Source organism: Oncorhynchus gorbuscha, linkage group LG01, assembly GCF_021184085.1.
Source record: "Oncorhynchus gorbuscha isolate QuinsamMale2020 ecotype Even-year linkage group LG01, OgorEven_v1.0, whole genome shotgun sequence".
In the NCBI taxonomy this organism is placed as follows: Eukaryota; Metazoa; Chordata; class Actinopteri; order Salmoniformes; family Salmonidae; genus Oncorhynchus; species Oncorhynchus gorbuscha.
The window spans coordinates 117,011,970-117,030,681 of NC_060173.1; the positions used below are offsets into that span (position 1 = coordinate 117,011,970).

Genomic DNA, 18,712 nt, shown 5'->3' on the forward strand with positions numbered 1-18,712 from the left:
TTAATTACGGGCTTGAAAGTAAGCATTTCACGATAAGGTTGTTGTATTTGGCGCATAAAATTTGATTTGATTTGAAAACCTCAGCTAACGTGTTCCCCCCTAAGTCATTGAAGGCACCCTATATAGTGCACTACTTTGGACTAGCCCTCTGTTTCTGAGAAGAAGTGTTATCTAAGGAGCTGGCCGCTGCAGAGTATAACTGTGTCATTATAAATCCTCCACCAAGAGTTCATGTCTGTAGTTAGTGCTGGTGGTGTGGTGGGTTGGAGAACCAAACCGGGCGGGCCTGGGCGGGTCCAGGGTGGGTACGTTATGGAGCGAGTAGCGGGTAGGCTCTGGGAACGATTGGGTTTTTCTAAATGAATGGGATGCATAGAAGAAGCTTTGATGTGTTCAGAGTGTGGCCGTGAGGGACTTTTATTCCATCATTCGACTCCCAAACGGATTTACCTCTTTCACAAGCTTTCTCACTCTAATGGTTGAATTGATACGGAGTTTCTTATCTCTTCTGAGTTTTACGTTCCATAAATCCTGCCTCTTCTTGTGTGAGACGTATGTACATGTAAGGGTTTTATAGCCTTACAGAAGAGATGAGGTTTTGATTGTCATCTTGCATATATCTTTAGTCTATGTTTCTGTCTTTATTCATGACAGGGGTTTGTGTCGTCCTTCTGTTTTTCCCGTCTTATTGTGATGATTTAGAGTCCCATCAACCCCTTGTTACGCTACTGTACGTGGCAGGCTGTCAAGCGGTTGGTGCGTTTATATCACCAGCGCAACCACACACATTTACCACTCTGCTGCCTGAGTTGGCATGTCAAGCTATCACTACTGCAGTAACACCATGTCAGCATCTTCACAGTACAGTACTACTGCATTTCAATAAAATACAATGGTTTGTGTCCTAAAAAAAATGTTTTTTTGTTTGTTTGTTGGAGTGGACACTATTGACTTAGAAGGACTTTGTAAGTCATAATTTATGATTACGTGTCTTTCTCCGTATGTGTTTTTTTAATTATTGCTGACATCGTTATATCTCCATGCTTCCCTTATGTTTGTTCAGTAGCTGTTTGGTAATCCCGTGACGGTGGTGGCTAGCGGACTGTTTAATGATTCTTCCTCTTTTCTAAGAATACGGAATTTATATCTAAGCACATGTGTCTTGTCCACCGCTCTCCATAAATACTAGGCCTTCTTGTTTTTTTTACCAACCAGTCAGTGGTTACTGCATGAAGCCACCAACATGGTATTTCACGACCCATGAGGCATGAAACTGTGTGTGTGTGTGTGTGTGTGTGTGTGTGTGTGTGTGTGTGTGTGTGTGTGTGTGTGTGTGTGTGTGTGTGTGTGTGTGTGTGTGTGTGTGTGTGTGTGTGTGTGTGTGTGTGTGTGTGTGTGTGTGTGTGTGTGTGTGTGTGTGTGTGTGTGTGTGTGTGTGTGTGCGCGCGCGCACCGCTTCTATTTTTCCAGTTCCCTTGTCCGTCTTTTTTTATATATTATATATATATATATAAATAAGTAAAAGAAAGAAAGCTGCAGCAGGCAGTGAGTGGTCCTCTTTAATCAGCGGCTGTGGGGAGGCGGGTCGAGGTGCTGACTGTAATGTGATAGCTGCTCCGCTCTAACGTTATTACATACACATGCTGGCTGCCTGCGTTCTCGCTGCTGGAACACGGAGCCTTCAAAACTCAAGCCAGAATAGTCCGATCAGAGCAGAGGGAAGGAGCTGTGTGCCTCTGGACGAGCGGAGAGAGAACGGAGTGTTACCGATAGATTATAGAGCTCTGGGTAATAACGGCAATTACGGACCGTTTTGGTTTGCATTCTATGAAAGATCGTTTTTACCGACGAGCCTTGGACAGTTGGACTATTTCGTTAAGATTTGTGTGTTTTTTGGTGGTTTTTTTTTGGTGATTTTTTTATTTTTTTTTGGACAAGTAAATACGCTGGAGGGAGAAAGTCAAAGGAAATACAAAACAAATATCTTGTCACTGGTTTGGAGGCAACCAAAACACTCACTTTAGATATCTGCTAGAGAAAGCATCAATTCCGTGGACTAAAAACCGCTACGGACTTCTGAATGAATTCATACAGATTTGATAATTTATTTTCCATAATTTCTTTGTAATAGAATATTATCTGGAATGGAATTGACGTTTTATGTATTTTTTCTCGTTATTCTGAACGCCGCAGTGGCCAGAATGGTTTTGAATCTTTTAAATGATTGAATTGAAATAACGGGGCAGAAAATATTATTAATAAAAAATAAAAAAAATAAACAAAACAAGTGTTAAACGGGTGAGAATCGATATCGACTTTTGTGTTGAACACCGAACCACAGACCAACGTCTTCCCGGTGGAGACGCGTGTTACCGTGACCGGAGAAAACAGTTTGCACGAGGAAGAAGACTTTCACGGCGACTTCTTGTCTCCGGGATTGGGAAGGGTGAAACTTCACCTCGGAAAATGGATATATTACCGTGGCTCTGTGGATGTTTACTGGCCGTTTGTTTACCACAAGTAGTGATCGGTGAAGAAGGTAAGTTTAATTCCGGAGCGATTCATTTGGGCTTTTACCGCCTTAGAACAACAACCAAAACATGCCAAATGTTCACACAAACGTGTGATTTGAGACATGACTAAAACTGACATAAATAGGCTAGATAATTATTTTACCCTTAAAGCCTTGGGAAAAGAAGAAGATAGCGATGTGTTTCCCTTATAGATTGTAGAGCAACACTCGTCTAGTCCTCGTGGTTTTTATGCTGATTGGACGTGGATTGAAGCATATGTTTTAGATCAGACTATCAAGTCAAAATCTCCGTGTTAACACATGAAGATGTTATATCCCTTACAGACAGTCACATAGTCAAGGACGGACAGTGACAGCTGAACAATGTGTTATGTGTTTTAAACGCTGGAACTGTCAACCGGGCGCTCGTTCAGCTACGGTTATTCCTCTTGCCGCAGGCGTCGTCGTGAGCCCAACTAGTTCCCCGGGGCCGTCCTTTGTATCTTCATTTTACACACAACATCTATGATTTTTAAAGTGGAATGTACAGTTACAGCCTAAATAGCCTATCAATTGATCTAATATTTTATTAATTGAGATTACATTTCAACAGTTTTAGTGTACTCGGTGATTTCAAAAACGTGTATGTCATTTAGCAGACGCTCTTTAATCAGAGCGATTTACATGAGCAAGTAGGGTCAAAGTGCCTTGCTCAAGGGAACACCGACAGGGCTTTCCACCCAGTCGGCTTTGGAGACTCAAACCAGAACTACGCTCTTGAACCGCTACGCTACCTGACACCCTAAACAAAGCCCCTGTTCTCCTCTTGTCATCAGGGCGTCTTGTTGAAATGATAAGACAGTCAGCGGTTTAACTTCACACGAAGCTCATCTCAAATCTGCGTTCCATTTTTTTGTTGTAATTAAAATCCAATATATTCTTTAATCTCTCAGATGTAACCTTTGATTCTATGAGTGGATTATGTTTTTGGATCTAATTACACTGTCTTGGGTCTAATGATTCGGTGTTTATATGTAGTGTTTAATTCATTTCAATGTGTTTAGTGGAACCTATAAAGGTTTTCTATTTACATTAGTGACATGATTTATAATTTATTTGTCACAATCATTTAAAGTCTAGCTACAGTATTACCCCTCACGAGCCCATTTTAACTCCTAACAATCCATATAGCTTGTGATTAAAACGGGCAGGCAGTGTCTCAATTGATTGCTGTCAAATGACAGTTTGTTTAGCAAATCAAAAACCTGATTTGTATCAGCGAGTGAACTCGACGTAGCCTACAGGGGAAAAAACAGCATTGGATTTGGCTGGGGATCCGTTTTGAAAAGTTGTGTGTATGTCGTCGTCCCTTGAACCGGTGCTCGTTGTTTTTTTTTTGTCCGTTTGAAATGGCTTGACCTTAAGTTAGATGTTGTTCCTGAGAGCAGGCTGTAGAGACTGGCGGAGTTGGTAACTAAATGAACCCGCTCCAGATATCCGGGACGGGGAATCAGTAGCCTCACTGGCAAAACACATAATCGTGCTAAATGTTTGGTGAAGAAAACTTTTTTTTATTCTTGTCCGTTTGATTTCACGGATCCCATCTCTTCACAATCGAGTCGCATGTGGTTTTCTATTGAATCTCAAACATATTTCAAAGGTAGGTTTTATTTTGACGTTTGAAATACAAAATATATAGATAGTGGGCTAATAATAACATGGAAATAACACGATGTTATTATTGATAATGTCACAGTAATTGAAAGACACTGCATTATCTTACAACTTTGCACCTTTCTAAATAATTAAACCTTATAGCTTAGTAATAACATAGTAGGCTCTAATAGCGCAACATCACACGTATTTATCCGTACAATCCATTTTCATGTTTGAATGAGCATTAAAGCAAAGGGGTGTTTTGTGGTCTTGAAATGTTTATACTACTATGGTATTATCTTATCTCCATGATGGAAGTCTGTGAACTAATCAGATATTAGAGGCTTTTCCTTCGGGGGGACAAAACCAGTAGCTTAGCCTGGTAGTCTGGTAGTCTGGTAGCCTGGGTGCCTGGTAGCCTGGTAGCCTGGTAGTCTGGTAGTCTTGTAGCCTGGTAGCCTGGTAGTCTGGTAGCCTGGTAGTCTGGTAGCCTGGTAGCCTGGTAATCTGGTAGCCTGGTAGTCTGGTAGCCTGGCAGCCTGGTAGTGTGGTAGCCTGGTAGCCTGGTAGCCTGGTAGCCTGGTAGTCTGGTAGCCTGGTAGCCTGGTAGTGTGGTAGCCTGGTAGCCTGGTAGACTTGTAGCCTGGGTGTCTGGTAGCCTGGGTGTCTGGTAGCCTGGTAGTTTGGTAGCCTGGTAGTTCTAGTACTGCTCTCCTTACTTGGTTTATACCCACATGAAGCGCTAGCCTCATTTAACCAGACTGAACACTGTGTGTGTGAGAAAGGGAAATATCGAGATAGCGGGAGAGAGATAAATAGAGATAGAGAGAGGGGTAGGGAGGAGAGAGAAAGAGAGAGAGAGGTAGGGGGAGAGAGATAGAGACAGAGAGAGAGGTAGGGAGGAGAGAGAAAGAGACAGAGAGAGAGGTAGGGGGAGAGAGATAGAGACAGAGAGAGAGGTAGGGAGGAGAGAGAAAGAGACAGAGAGAGAGAGAGGTAGGGAGGAGAGAGAAAGAGAAAGAGAGAGACAGAGAGAGGTAGGGAGGGAGGAGAGAGAAAGAGAGAGAGAGAGAGAGGTAGGGAGAGAGAAAGAGACAGAGAGAGAGGTAGGGAGGAGAGAGAAAGAGACAGAGAGAGAGAGAGGTAGGGAGGAGAGAGAAAGAGACAGAGAGAGAGGTAGGGAGGAGAGAGAAAGAGGCAGAGAGAGAGAGAGGTAGGGAGGGAGGAGAGAGAAAGAGACAGAGAGAGAGAGAGAGGTAGGGAGGAGAGAGAAAGAGACAGAGAGAGAGGTAGGGAGGAGAGAGAAAGAGGCAGAGAGAGAGAGAGAGGTAGGGAGGGAGGAGAGAGAAAGAGACAGAGAGAGAGAGGTAGGGAGGAGAGAGAAAGAGACAGAGAGAGAGAGAGAGAGGTAGGGAGGAGAGAGAAAGAGACAGAGAGAGAGAGAGGTAGGGAGGAGAGAGAAAGAGACAGAGAGAGAGGTAGGGAGGAGAGAGAAAGAGGCAGAGAGAGGTAGGGAGGGAGGAGAGAGAAAAAAAAGATATATAGAGAGAGAAAAATAGAGAGAGAGAGAGGTGTTCATTCTGGCTGGTTTAACCAGGCATCATCATGTGGGTAAATAAACAATTATTGGCTGTTAGTCAATTACAGAATAACAGACAGCAGTATCCATACAGTCAGTGTTTTCTACTGCAGTATAATCCAGACCTTTCTCCTTCGGTTTGCCGTGCTGTAATAACTAGGAGTTTGGTATGTTTTGTTGTGTTTGCTGGTCAAAATTGTAGTGTCGTGAAACTGTGTTCACTGTAGTGAAACACAAGCCACCTGCTTAAATCTGCTGCTGTTTCTGTTGATTTCTAGCAGTAAACAGCTGCACCGATGGGAATCCTCGCGCGCGTGTGTGTTTTATCTGTGTGTCTGTGTGTGTTTTATCTGTGTGTCTGTGTGTGTTTTCTGTGTGTGTGTGTTTTCTCTGTGTGTGTATGTGTTTTCTCCGTGTGTTTTCTGTGTGTGTGTGTGTGTGTGTGTGTGTGTGTGTGTGTGTGTGTGTGTTTTCTGTGTGTTTTCTGTGTGTGTGTGTGTTTTCTCTGTGTGTTTTCTGTGTGTGTGTGTTTTCTCTCTGTGTGTGTGTGTTTTCTCTCTCTCTGTGTGTGTGTGTGTGTGTGTGTGTGTGTGTGTGTGTGTGTGTGTGTGTGTGTGTGTGTGTGTGTGTGTGTGTGTGTGTGTGTGTGTGTGTGTGTGTGTGTGTGTGTGTGTGTGTGTGTGTGTGTGTTTTTTTTTTTCAGTGTGTGTGTGTGTGTGTGTTTTTTCAGTGTGTGTGTGTGTGTGTGTGTGTGTGTGTGTGTGTGTGTGTTTTCAGTGTGTGTGTGTGTGTGTGTGTGTGTGTGTGTGTGTTTTTTTTCAGTGTGTGTGTGTGTGTGTGTGTGTTTTTTCAGTGTGTGTGTGTGTGTGTGTGTGTGTGTGTGTGTGTGTGTGTGTGTGTGTGTGTGTGTGTGTGTGTGTGTGTGTGTGTGTGTGTGTGTGTGTGTGTGTGTGTGTGTGTGTTTTCAGTGTGTGTGTGTGTGTGTGTTTTCAGTGTGTGTGTGTGTGTGTGTGTGTGTGTGTGTGTGTGTGTGTGTTTTTTCAGTGTGTGTGTGTGTGTGTGTGTGTGTGTGTGTGTGTGTGTGTGTGTGTGTGTGTGTGTGTGTGTGTGTGTGTGTGTGTGTGTGTGTGTGTGTGTGTGTGTGTGTGTGTGTGTGTGTGTGCATAGACTTCTTCATGTGAAGCAACAGTTTGAGAAGATACTTATGTTGTAGTTTTGGTCATGGATTTATCCTCCCTCAATAACTTATTTTGTTTGTATTCACACTTTACATCAGGACATGTCTCATCTCAATTCCATTACAAGAGATGTTCTCCTCTGGCTTGAACACAGTGGTATAAAATGTATTTAAAATGTCATTAGATTTGGTCCTAGTTCTGTGTAGCCCGACTGCGCACCATGTTAAAGGCAGTTGAAGAAATGGGCTGCTGCAACTGCTCCACTATGGTGGGGGAAATGGAATGGGGAAAGGGGAAATTGAAAGGGGAAATGGAAAGGGGAAAGGGGAAATGGAATGGGGAAAGGGGAAATGGAAAGGGGAAATGGAAAGGGGAAATGGAATGGGGAAAGGGGAAATGGAAAGGGGAAATGGAAAGGGGAAATGGAAAGGGGAAAGGGGAAATGGAAAGGGGAAATGGAAAGGGGAAATGAAACGGGGAAAGGGGAAATGGAAAGGGGAAATTGAAAGGGGAAATGGAAAGGGGAAAGGGGAAATGGAAAGGGGAAATGGAACGGGGAAAGGGGAAATGGAATGGGGAAATGGAACGGGGAAAGGGGAAATGGAAAGGGAAATGGAATGGGGAAATGGAATGGGGAAAGGGGAAATGGAATGGGGAAATGGAACGGGGAAATGGAATGGGGAAATGGAAAGGGGAAATGGAATGGGGAAAGGGGAAATGGAATGGGGAAAAGGGAAATGGAATGGGGAAATGGAAAGGGATTTATTTTTTTATAAACTTTTCTCTCTACTCGTATTCTGATCTTGAACTGAAGCATGATAAATAGTATGCTGTTCACCTGCTATTCACCTGCTTTTCACCTGTTAGTCACCTGCTGTTCACCTGTTAGTCACCTGCTGTTCACTTGCTATTCACCTGTTATTCACCTGCTGTTCACCTGCTATTCACCTGTTATTCACCTGCTATTCACCTGTTATTCACCTGTTATTCACCTGTTATTCTCCTGTTATTCTCCTGTTATTCACCTGTTATTCACCTGTTATTCACCTGTTATTCACCTGTTATTCTCCTGCTATTCACCTGTTATTCACCTGTTATTCTCCTGTTATTCACCTGTTTTTCCACCTGATATTCACCTGTTATTCACCCGTTATTCACCTGTTATTCTCCTGCTATTCACCTGTTATTCTCCTGTTATTCACCTGTTATTCTCCTGTTATTCACCTGTTATTCACCTGTTATTCTCCTGTTATTCACCTGTTATTCTCCTGCTATTCACCTGTTATTCACCTGTTATACTCCTGCTATTCACCTGTTATTCTCCTGTTATTCTCCTGTTATTCACCTGTTATTCACCTGCTTTTCTCCTGTTATTCACCTGCTATTCACCTGTTATTCTCCTGTTATTCACCTGTTATTCTCCTGTTATCCACCTGTTATTCTCCTGCTATTCACCTGTTATTCTCCTGTTATTCACCTGTTATTCTCCTGTTATTCACCTGTTATTCACCTGTTATTCTCCTGTTATTCACCTGTTATTCACCTGTTATTCTCCTGCTATTCGTTTTGGGTGGAGATCAAAGAAATGGAGGTGTGTCTACATATACACTGTATTAATGGAGGTGTGTCTACAGATACACTGTATTAATGGAGGTGTGTCTACAGATACACTGTATTAATGGAGGTGTGTCTACAGATACACTGTATTAATGGAGGTGTGTCTACAGATACACTGTATTAATGGAGGTGTGTCTACAGATACACTGTATTAATGGAGGTGTGTCTACATATACACTGTATTAATGGAGGTGTGTCTACAGATACACTGTATTAATGGAGGTGTAGTGGAGGAGGTGTGTCTACAGATACACTGTATTAATGGAGGTGTAGTGGAGGAGGCGTGTCTATAGATACACTGTATTAATGGAGGTGTGTAGGAGGTGTGTCTACAGATACACTGTATTAATGGAGAGGTGTCTACAGATACACTGTATTAATGGAGGTGTGGAGGAGGAGGTGTGTCTACAGATACTCTGTATTAATGGAGGTGTGTCTACAGATACACTGTATTAATGGAGGTGTGGAGGAGGAGGTGTGTCTACAGATACACTGTATTAATGGAGGTGTGTCTACAGATACACTGTATAATGGAGGTGTGTCTACAGATACACTGTATTAATGGAGGTGTAGTGGAGGAGGTGTGTCCATAGATTGGTCAACTCCTATTGGTCAACCCCTATTGGTCAATCCCTATTGGTCAATCCCTATTGCACACTTTTCTCACCTTCCAATATTTGCTGGTTTGAACTTGAATATGGCAACTGTCAGGATGAATCAAAACACTATTTTTTAAATTTACCAATATATTTATTGAGTAAAGGCTCTACAAACCTGTTTCTATATTATTCATAAATACTTTCCCAACCTTAAATAATAACATCAAGACTATTTTTAAATCTACCAAAGGAGCAGAATATGTGTGTGTATTTACATAGTTTCAACACCAACTTCTGAGAAATGCGTAGGAAAGGCGTGTCTAGGAAAGGCGTGTCTAGGAAAGGCGTGTCTAGGAAAGGCGTGTCTAGGAAAGGCGTGTTTAGGAAAGGCGTGTCTTGGAAAGGCGTGTTTAGGAAAGGCGTGTTTAGGAAAGGCGTGTTTAGGAAAGGCGTGTCTAGGAAAGGCGTGTCTAGGAAAGGCGTGTCTAGGAAAGACGTGTTTAGGAAAGGCGTGTCTAGGAAAGGCGTGTCTAGGAAAGGCGTGTCTAGGAAAGGCGTGTCTTGGAAAGGCGTGTCTAGGAAAAGGCGTGTCTAGGAAAGGCGTGTGTAGGAAAGGCGTGTCTTGGAAAGGCGTGTGTAGGAAAGGCGTGTCTAGGAAAGGCGTGTTCAGGAAAGGCGTGTCTAGGAAAGGCGTGTTTAGGAAAGGCGTGTTTAGGAAAGGCGTGTGTAGGAAAGTTTTCTCTTTTCCCTCAGGTTGGTGAATGACACACCCCTTTTCTCTCAATTTGGCCAGAGGCCAATACACTGATTTGACAGTCAAACTGTCACTAAAAGTGACAGACAACCGCTATCACTGTTGATGTCCTGCTGCTGTGGGTTGTGATTCGTCGATTCGTTGAAGTTATTCCACGTTTCAGTGTGGCGTTTTGTATAACCCACACTAACCCACCCTAACCCACACTAACCCACCCTAACACACACTAACCCACACTAACCCACCCTAACCCACCCTAACCCACACTAACCCACCCTAACCCACACTAACCCACACTAACCCACCCTAACCCACACTAACCCACCCTAACCCACACTAACCCACCCTAACCCACACTAACCCACCCTAACCCACCCTAACCCACACTAACCCACACTAACCCACCCTAACCCACACTAACCCACACTAACCCACCCTAACCCACACTAACCCACCCTAACCCACACTAACCCACCCTAACCCACCCTAACCCACCCTAACCCACCCTAACCCACACTAACCCACACTAACCCACCCTAACCCACACTAACCCACCCTAACCCACACTAACCCACACTAACCCACCCTAACCCACACTAACCCACCCTAACCCACACTAACCCACCCTAACCCACACTAACCCACCCTAACCCACACTAACCCACCCTAACCCACACTAACCCACACTAACCCACCCTAACCCACACTAACCCACCCTAACCCGCACTAACCCACACTAACCCACCCTAACCCACACTAACCCACACTAACCCACCCTAACCCACACTAACCCACACTAACCCACCCTAACCCGCACATACAAAGGTTTTGCCCGTCATTTTGTTGATTATGGGTGATTGACACTTTGCGCGTTGGAGACCCACTTGAATCAAAATGCAACACTTCAAATTGTCTCTGGCTGTCTTCTACAAATTGTCCTCTAACCAGTGATGTACACATTATTCCCAGATTCCGTGTGGTTTCGAAGCTGTGTTACTTTTACCAGGACGTGTAAAACCTCATCTCCCCACCACCCCTTTCTTGCACAATTGATTTTAAACATTATAATCCATATTGAGTGATTGATAAAAACAGGGTCGTGTTTATTTTTCTGTTTAGGTGACCCCACGTATAAAAAAAATCCAATACTTTGAAATGTAGCTGACTACAGCTTGTCCTCTTACCAGCGAGGGAGAAAAAAAACATCTCCTGTTTCACTGTATTTTTGTTGTTGTTGATGTGGTAGTTTCAACAGCTCACACGACCAGACCCCCCCTCCCCCACCCCACCCCCCTAATCAATATGAGTGATTTATTGCCACTTGTCAAAACAACCCGTTTTTTTTGGTGCTTGTTCAGTTTTATAAGGTTTTTAAAAATATATTTTTTAAATACCATTAAAATAATTACTATTGTTGCATTTGTGTAGATGCATTCAATACATCTCAAACTGTTTCTGCATATTAGTTATTGATTTGGACGCGTTAAAGCTGTGTGTGTTTTAGCATTGGGCTATTTATCAAAATGTCTTGTCAACAGGAAGCAGCGACAGCATCGTTTTTTAAACGTTAAGAGTATACATTTAACTGTCAATATTACCTCTCAGTGGTGTTTTACTTAATCCTGTGAACGAATCCAAAAACATGCTCCGATTTATTATAAAGATATACCAGAAATCACCAAATCGTGGCTTAGGGTTAGGTTTTGTTTTGTTCGTCCAGTGTTGAGTCTAGGAGGTTCTCTAATGGGGTTGTTCGTCTGGTGTTGAGTCTAGGAGGTTCTCTAATCGGGTTGTGTTCGTCCAGTGTTGAGTCTAGGAGGTTCTCTAATGGGGTTGTTCGTCTGGTGTTGAGTCTAGGAGGTTCTCTAATGGGGTTGTTCGTCCAGTGTTGAGTCTAGGAGGTTCTCTAATGGGGTTGTGTTCGTCCAGTGTTGAGTCTAGGAGGTTCTCTAATGGGGTTGTTCGTCTGGTGTTGAGTCTAGGAGGTTCTCTAATCGGGTTGTGTTCGTCCAGTGTTGAGTCTAGGAGGTTCTCTAATGGGGTTGTTCGTCTGGTGTTGAGTCTAGGAGGTTTTCTAATTGGGTTGTTCGTCTGGTGTTGAGTCTAGGAGGTTCTCTAATGGGGTTGTTCGTCTGGTGTTGGGTCTAGGAGGTTCTCTAATGGGGTTGTTCATCTGGTGTTGAGTCTAGGAGGTTCTCTAATGGGGTTGTTCGTCTGGTGTTGAGTCTAGGAGGTTCTCTAATGGGGTTGTTCGTCTGGTGTTGAGTCTAGGAGGTTCTCTAATGGGGTTGTTCGTCTGGTGTTGAGTCTAGGAGGTTCTCTAATGGGGTTGTTCGTCTGGTGTTGAGTCTAGGAGGTTCTCTAATGGGGTTGTTCGTCTGGTGTTGGGTCTAGGAGGTTCTCCCTCCTTTCCCCTCTGTTCCGTAAAGCTCATACCCTCATCCTTGGTGTGATAAAGGATCCGTCTCTCTCTCAGATCTCCGTGGTCTAATTTAAGGCACCTGGCTAGGGTCAAGACCCCTCCTTTAACATATGTGTGTGTTGTGTGTGTGTTATGGTATGTGTGTGTTGTGTGTGTGTGTTATGGTACATGTCTGTGTTGTGTTGTGTGTTGTGTTTTGTTGTGTGTGTGTTGTGTTGTATGTGTTATGGTGTGTGTGTGTGTGTGTTGTGTTGCGTGTTATTTTGTGTGTTGTGTGTTGTGTGTTGTGTGTTGTGTGTTATTTTGTGATGTGTGTTGTGTAGTGTGTTGTGTGTTGTGTGTTGTGTTGTGTGTTATTTTGTGTTGTGTTGTATTGTGTTGTGTGTTGTGTGTTGTGTGTTGTGTGTTGTGTGTTGTGTGTTGTGTTGTGTGTTGTGTTGTGTGTTGTGTTGTGTGTTGTGTTGTGTGTTGTGTGTTGTGTGTTGTGTGTTGTGTGTTGTGTTGTGTGTTGTGTTGTGTGTTGTGTATTGTGTTGTGTGTTGTGTGTTGTGTTGTGTGTTGTGTTGTATTGTGTTGTATTGTGTTGTGTGTTGTGTGTTGTGTGTTGTGTGTTGTGTTGTATTGTGTTGTGTGTTGTGTTGTGTGTTGTGTGTTGTGTTGTGTGTTGTGTTGTGTGTTGTGTGTTGTGTGTTGTGTGTTGTGTTGTGTGTTGTGTTGTGTGTTGTGTGATAGAAAGGGTGGGATGTATTCATTCCGCTGATTCTGTTACAAAACATTTCTTACGGAAGCAAACAGAGTCCGACCTGAATTTGTTCAATATAAACTCTTGTTTTCACCACTGACTAATGATTCCACCTTAGATCATGAAAGTGAACTGTGTTTGCTTGTGATCAGGGGTGTATTCATTCCGCCAATTCTGTTGAAAAACTTTTCTTAAACGGAAGCAAACGGGAACTCATTTGTCCAATAGAAACTCTAATTTGCAACTGTTGGACTAATGATTCCACCCCGGATCAGCTAGATGCAGGCCAGTGTGGGCAAGGCGGTATTGAATGTGTCACTGTCTGTCACCTTGATTACTCCAACTGGTCTCTCCACCTGTGTGCACCTACGTTGTAAACTGTCATTTATAGGCTAGCGTTGTAGCAACCTCATGATGGGTACAGGAACAATTATAGTATCATGTTGTAGCCTAAACCCTATCCATGTTACATTGAACTGAGTGAATGGAATAATGAATGACAGTAGCCTAAACCCTATCCATGTTACATTGAACTGGGTTGACCAATAGGAGTTGACCTATAGGAGTTGACCAATAGGAGTTGACCAATAGGAGTTGACCAATAGGGGTTGACCAATAGGAGTTGACCAATAGGGGTTGACCAATAGGGATTGACCAATAGGGGTTGACCAATAGGGGTTGACCAATAGGAGTTGACCAATAGGAGTTGACCAATAGGAGTTGACCGATAGGAGTTGACCAGTAAGAGTTGACCAATAGGAGTTGAAAAATAGGGGTGACCAATAGGGGTTGACCAATAGGAGTTGACCAATAGGAGTTGACCAATAGGGGTTGACCAATAGGAGTTGATCAATAGGGGTTGACCAATAGGAGTTGACCAATAGGGGTTGACCAATAGGGGTTGACCAATAGGGGTTTATCAATAGGAGTAGACCAATAGGAGTTGACCAATAGGGGCCAATAGGAGTTGACCAATAGGGGTTGACCAATAGGTGTTGACCAATAGGAGTTGACCAATAGGAGTTGACCGATAGGAGTTGACCAGTAAGAGTTGACCAATAGGAGTTCACCAATAGGGGTGACCAATAGGAGTTGACCAATAGGAGTTGACCAATAGGAGTTGATCAATAGGGGTTGACCAATAGGGGTTGACCAATAGGAGTTGACCAATAGGGATTGACCAATAGGAGTTGATTAATAGGAGTTGACCAATAGGAGTTGACCAATAGGAGTTGACCAATAGGAGTTGACCGATAGGAGTTGACCAATAGGGATTGGCTGAATGAGTTCATCATTCATTGTTTTAACACCTCCGTTAGAACATGTATCTATCCTCTTTGGCAAGGCAACAAAATCTCAGGGAATTTATTTTTAGGGAAATTCATCTCTAACTCTTCCCGAATAAGGTCAGATACAGATATTTGCAATTCAGGCCAACAAACAAGAGCTAGTTTAATCTGGCGAGGAAGAAAGTGCTGAATCGGTGAAACAAAGTCATCCGATCCAGAACATGCCAGAGAGTCAGAGAGTCAGAGAGAGAGAGAGAGAGAGAGAGAGAGAGAGAGAGAGAGAGAGAGAGAGAGACAGAGAGAGAGAGAGAGAGAGACAGAGAGAGAGAGAGAGAGAGAGAGAGAGAGAGAGAGAGAGAGAGAGAGAGAGAGAGAGAGAGAGAGTCTGAGAGAGAGAGAGAGAGAGAGAGAGAGAGAGAGAGAGAGAGAGAGAGAGAGAGACAGAGAGAGAGAGAGAGAGAGAGAGACAGAGAGAGAGAGAGAGAGAGAGAGAGAGAGAGAGAGAGAGAGAGAGAGAGAGAGAGAGAGAGAGGATAAATAAATCATGTATCCGTATTCTCATTCCCCACTTGGATACTTAGCACCGTTTACTCTTATTTATGAAGGGACGTGTTGTGGTGTGTGTTATGTTGTGGTGTGTGTGTGTGTGTGTGGTTTGGTGTGTGTGTTATGGGGTGTGTGTGTTATGGTGTGTTTGTTGGGGTGTGTGTGTTATGGGGTGATCATGTACTGAAAACCACAAACCTGCAATAAGACAACTAGTGGAAGAAGAAATGAGAGAAAAGGGTTTGTTTCTGTGTGAACAACATCACGACTGATAGCGGGCGGACAGGAGGCTCAGATAACGGATGGCTGGGAGGAGAGTCAGAGGGCTTGTAGGGCTGGGAGGAGAGTCAGACGGCTTGTAGGGCTGGGAGGAGAGTCAGAGGGCTTGTAGGGCTGGGAGGAGAGTCAGACGGCTTGTAGGGCTGGGAGGAGAGTCAGACGGCTTGTAGGGCTGGGAGGAGAGTCAGAGGGCTTGTACGGCTGGGAGGAGAGTCAGACGGCTTGTAGGGCTGGGAGGAGAGTCAGACGGCTTGTAGGGCTGGGAGGAGAGTCAGACGGCTTGTAGGGCTGGGAGGAGAGTCAGAGGGCTGGGAGGAGAGTCAGAGGGCTGGGAGGAGAGTCAGAGGGCTGGGAGGAGAGTCAGACGGCTTGTAGGGCTGGTAGGAGAGTCAGAGGGCTTGTAGGGCTGGGAGGAGACTCAGAGGGCTTGTAGGGCTGGGAGGAGAGACTCAGAGGGCTGGGAGGAGAGTCTCAGAGGGCTTGTAGGCCTGGGCGGAGAGTCAGAGGGCTTGTAGGGCTGGGAGGAGAGACTCAGAGGGCTGGTAGGAGAGACTCAGAGGGCTGGTAGGAGAGACTCAGAGGGCTGGTAGGAGAGTCAGACGGCTTGTAGGGCTGGTAGGAGAGACTCAGAGGGCTGGTAGGAGAGTCAGAGGGCTGAGAGGAGAGTCAGAGGGCTTGTAGGGCTGGGAGGAGAGACTCAGAGAGGGCTTGTAGGGCTGGTAGGAGAGTCAGAGGACTTGTAGGGCTGGGAGGAGAGTCTCAGAGGGCTTGTAGGGCTGGTAGGAGAGTCAGAGGGCTTGTAGGGCTGGGAGGAGAGTCAGAGGGCTTGTAGGGCTGGGAGGAGAGTCTCAGAGGGCTTGTAGGGCTGGTAGGAGAGTCAGAGGGCTTGTAGGGCTGGGAGGAGAGTCTCAGAGGGCTTGTCGGGCTGGTAGGAGAGTCTCAGAGGGCTGGTAGGAGAGACTCAGAGGGCTTGTAGGGCTGGGAGGAGAGACTCAGAGGGCTGGGAGGAGAGTCTCGGAGGGCTTGTAGGGCTGGGCGGAGAGTCAGAGGGCTTGTAGGGCTGGGAGGAGAGACTCAGAGGGCTGGTAGGAGAGACTCAAAGGGCTGAGAGGAGAGACTCAGAGGGCTGGTAGGAGAGTCTCAGAGGGCTTGTAGGGCTGGTAGGAGAGTCAGAGGGCTTGTAGAACTGGGAGGAGAGTCAGAGGGCTTGTAGGGCTGGTAGGAGAGTCAGAGGGCTTGTAGGGCTGGGAGGAGAGTCAGAGGGCTTGTAGGGCTGGGAGGAGAGACTCAGAGGGCTGGTAGGAGAGACTCAGAGGGCTTGTAGGGCTGGGAGGAGAGACTCAGAGGGCTGGGAGGAGAGTCTCGGAGGGCTTGTAGGGCTGGGAGGAGAGTCAGAGGGCTTGTAGGGCTGGGCGGAGAGTCAGAGGGCTTGTAGGGCTGGGAGGAGAGACTCAGAGGGCTGGTAGGAGAGACTCAAAGGGCTGAGAGGAGAGACTCAGAGGGCTGGTAGGAGAGTCTCAGAGGGCTTGTAGGGCTGGTAGGAGAGTCAGAGGGCTTGTAGAACTGGGAGGAGAGTCAGAGGGCTTGTAGGGCTGGTAGGAGAGTCAGAGGGCTTGTAGGGCTGGGAGGAGAGTCAGAGGGCTTGTAGGGCTGGGAGGAGAGACTCAGAGGGCTGGTAGGAGAGACTCAGAGGGCTTGTAGGGCTGGGAGGAGAGACTCAGAGGGCTGGGAGGAGAGTCTCGGAGGGCTTGTAGGGCTGGGAGGAGAGTCAGAGGGCTTGTAGGGCTGGGAGGAGAGTCTCAGAGGGCTTGTAGGGCTGGGAGGAGAGTCTCAGAGGGCTTGTAAGGGCTGGGAGGAGAGTCTCAGATGGTTGTAGGGCTGGTAGGAGAGTCAGATGGCTTGTAGGGCTGGGAGGAGAGTCTCAGAGGGCTTGTAGGTCTGGGAGGAGAGTCTCAGAGGGCTTGTAAGGGCTGGGCGGAGAGTCTCAGAGGGTTGTAGGGCTGGTAGGAGAGTCAGAGGGCTTGTAGGGCTGGGAGGAGAGTCTCAGAGGGCTTGTAGAGCTGGTAGGAGAGTCAGACGGCTTGTAGGGCTGGTAGGAGAGTCAGAGGGCTTGTAGGGCTGGTAGGAGAGTCAGAGGGCTTGTAGGGCTGGGAGGAGAGTATCAGAGGGCTTGTAGGGCTGGGAGGAGAGTCTCAGAGGGCTTGTAAGGGCTGGGCGGAGAGTCTCAGAGGGTTGTAGGGCTGGTAGGAGAGTCAGAGGGCTTGTAGGGCTGGGAGGAGAGTCTCAGAGGGCTTGTAGAGCTGGTAGGAGAGTCAGATGGCTTGTAGGGCTGGTAGGAGAGTCAGAGGGCTTGTAGGGCTGGTAGGAGAGTCAGAGGGCTTGTAGGGCTGGGAGGAGAGTCAGAGGGCTTGTAGGGCTGGGAGGAGAGTCTCAGAGGGCTTGTAGAGCTGGTAGGAGAGTCTCAGAGGTCTTGTAGGGCTGGGAGGAGAGTCAGAGGGCTTGTAGAGCTGGTAGGAGAGTCTCAGAGGTCTTGTAAGTGCTGGGAGGAGAGTCTCAGAGGTCTTGTAGGGCTGGGAGGAGAGTCTCAGAGGTCTTGTAGGGCTGGGAGGAGAGTCAGAGGGCTTGTAGGGCTGGGAGGAGAGTCTCAGAGGTCTTGTAGGGCTGGGAGGAGAGTCAGGGGGCTTGTAGGGCTGGGAGGAGAGTCTCAGAGGTCTTGTAGGGCTGGGAGGAGAGTCAGAGGGCTTGTAGGGCTGGGAGGAGAGTCTCAGAGGTCTTGTAGGGCTGGGAGGAGAGTCTCAGAGGTCTTGTAGGGCTGGGAGGAGAGTCAGAGGGCTTGTAGGGATGGGAGGAGAGTCTCAGAGGTCTTGTAGGGCTGGGAGGAGAGTCTCAGAGGTCTTGTAGGGCTGGGAGGAGAGTCTCAGAGGTCTTGTAGGGCTGGGAGGAGAGTCAGAGGGCTTGTAGGGCTGGGAGGAGAGTCTCAGAGGTCTTGTAGGGCTGGGAGGAGAGTCAGAGGTCTTGTAGGGCTGGGAGGAGAGTCTCAGAGGGCTTGTAGAGCTGGTAGGAGAGTCAGACGGCTTGTAGGGCTTGGAGGAGAGTCAGAGGGCTTGTAGGGCTGGGAGGAGAGTCTCAGAGGGCTGGTAGGGCTGGTAGGAGAGTCTCAGGGGGCTTGTAGAGCTGGGAGGAGAGTCAGAGGGCTTGTAGGGCTGGTAGGAGAGTCAGAGGGCTGGTAGGAGAGTCAGACGGCTTGTAGGGCTGGTAGGAGAGTCAGACGGCTTGTAGGGCTGGTAGGAGAGTCAGAGGGTTGTAGGGCTGGTAGGAGAGACTCAGAGGGCTTGTAGGGCTGGGAGGAGAGACTCAGAGGGCTGGTAGGAGACTCAGAGGGCTGGTAGGAGACTCAGAGGGCTGGTAGGAGAGTCAGAGGGCTTGTAGGGCTGGTAGGAGAGTCTCAGGGGGCTTGTAGGGCTGGGAGGAGAGTCTCAGAGGGCTTGTAGAGCTGGTAGGAGAGTCTCAGAGGGCTTGTAGGGCTGGGAGGAGAGTCT

General features: G+C 46.5%; 1 protein-coding gene across 2 annotated transcripts in view; it reads left to right on the forward strand.

The window, feature by feature from the left end:
* The first annotated feature begins 1,589 nt into the window (after positions 1–1,589).
* Positions 1,590–18,712, forward strand: part of LOC124033516 (neuropilin-2-like) — a 279,974-nt gene continuing 262,851 nt past the window's right edge. The window contains exon 1 of one of the 2 annotated variants that reach the window (XM_046345568.1): positions 1,590–2,539. In XM_046345568.1, coding sequence (XP_046201524.1) covers positions 2,467–2,539 — 73 coding nt within the window. In that variant the 5' untranslated portion in view covers positions 1,590–2,466. The remainder of the gene's footprint in view (positions 2,540–18,712) is intronic. The other variant, XM_046345650.1, reaches the window with a different exon arrangement.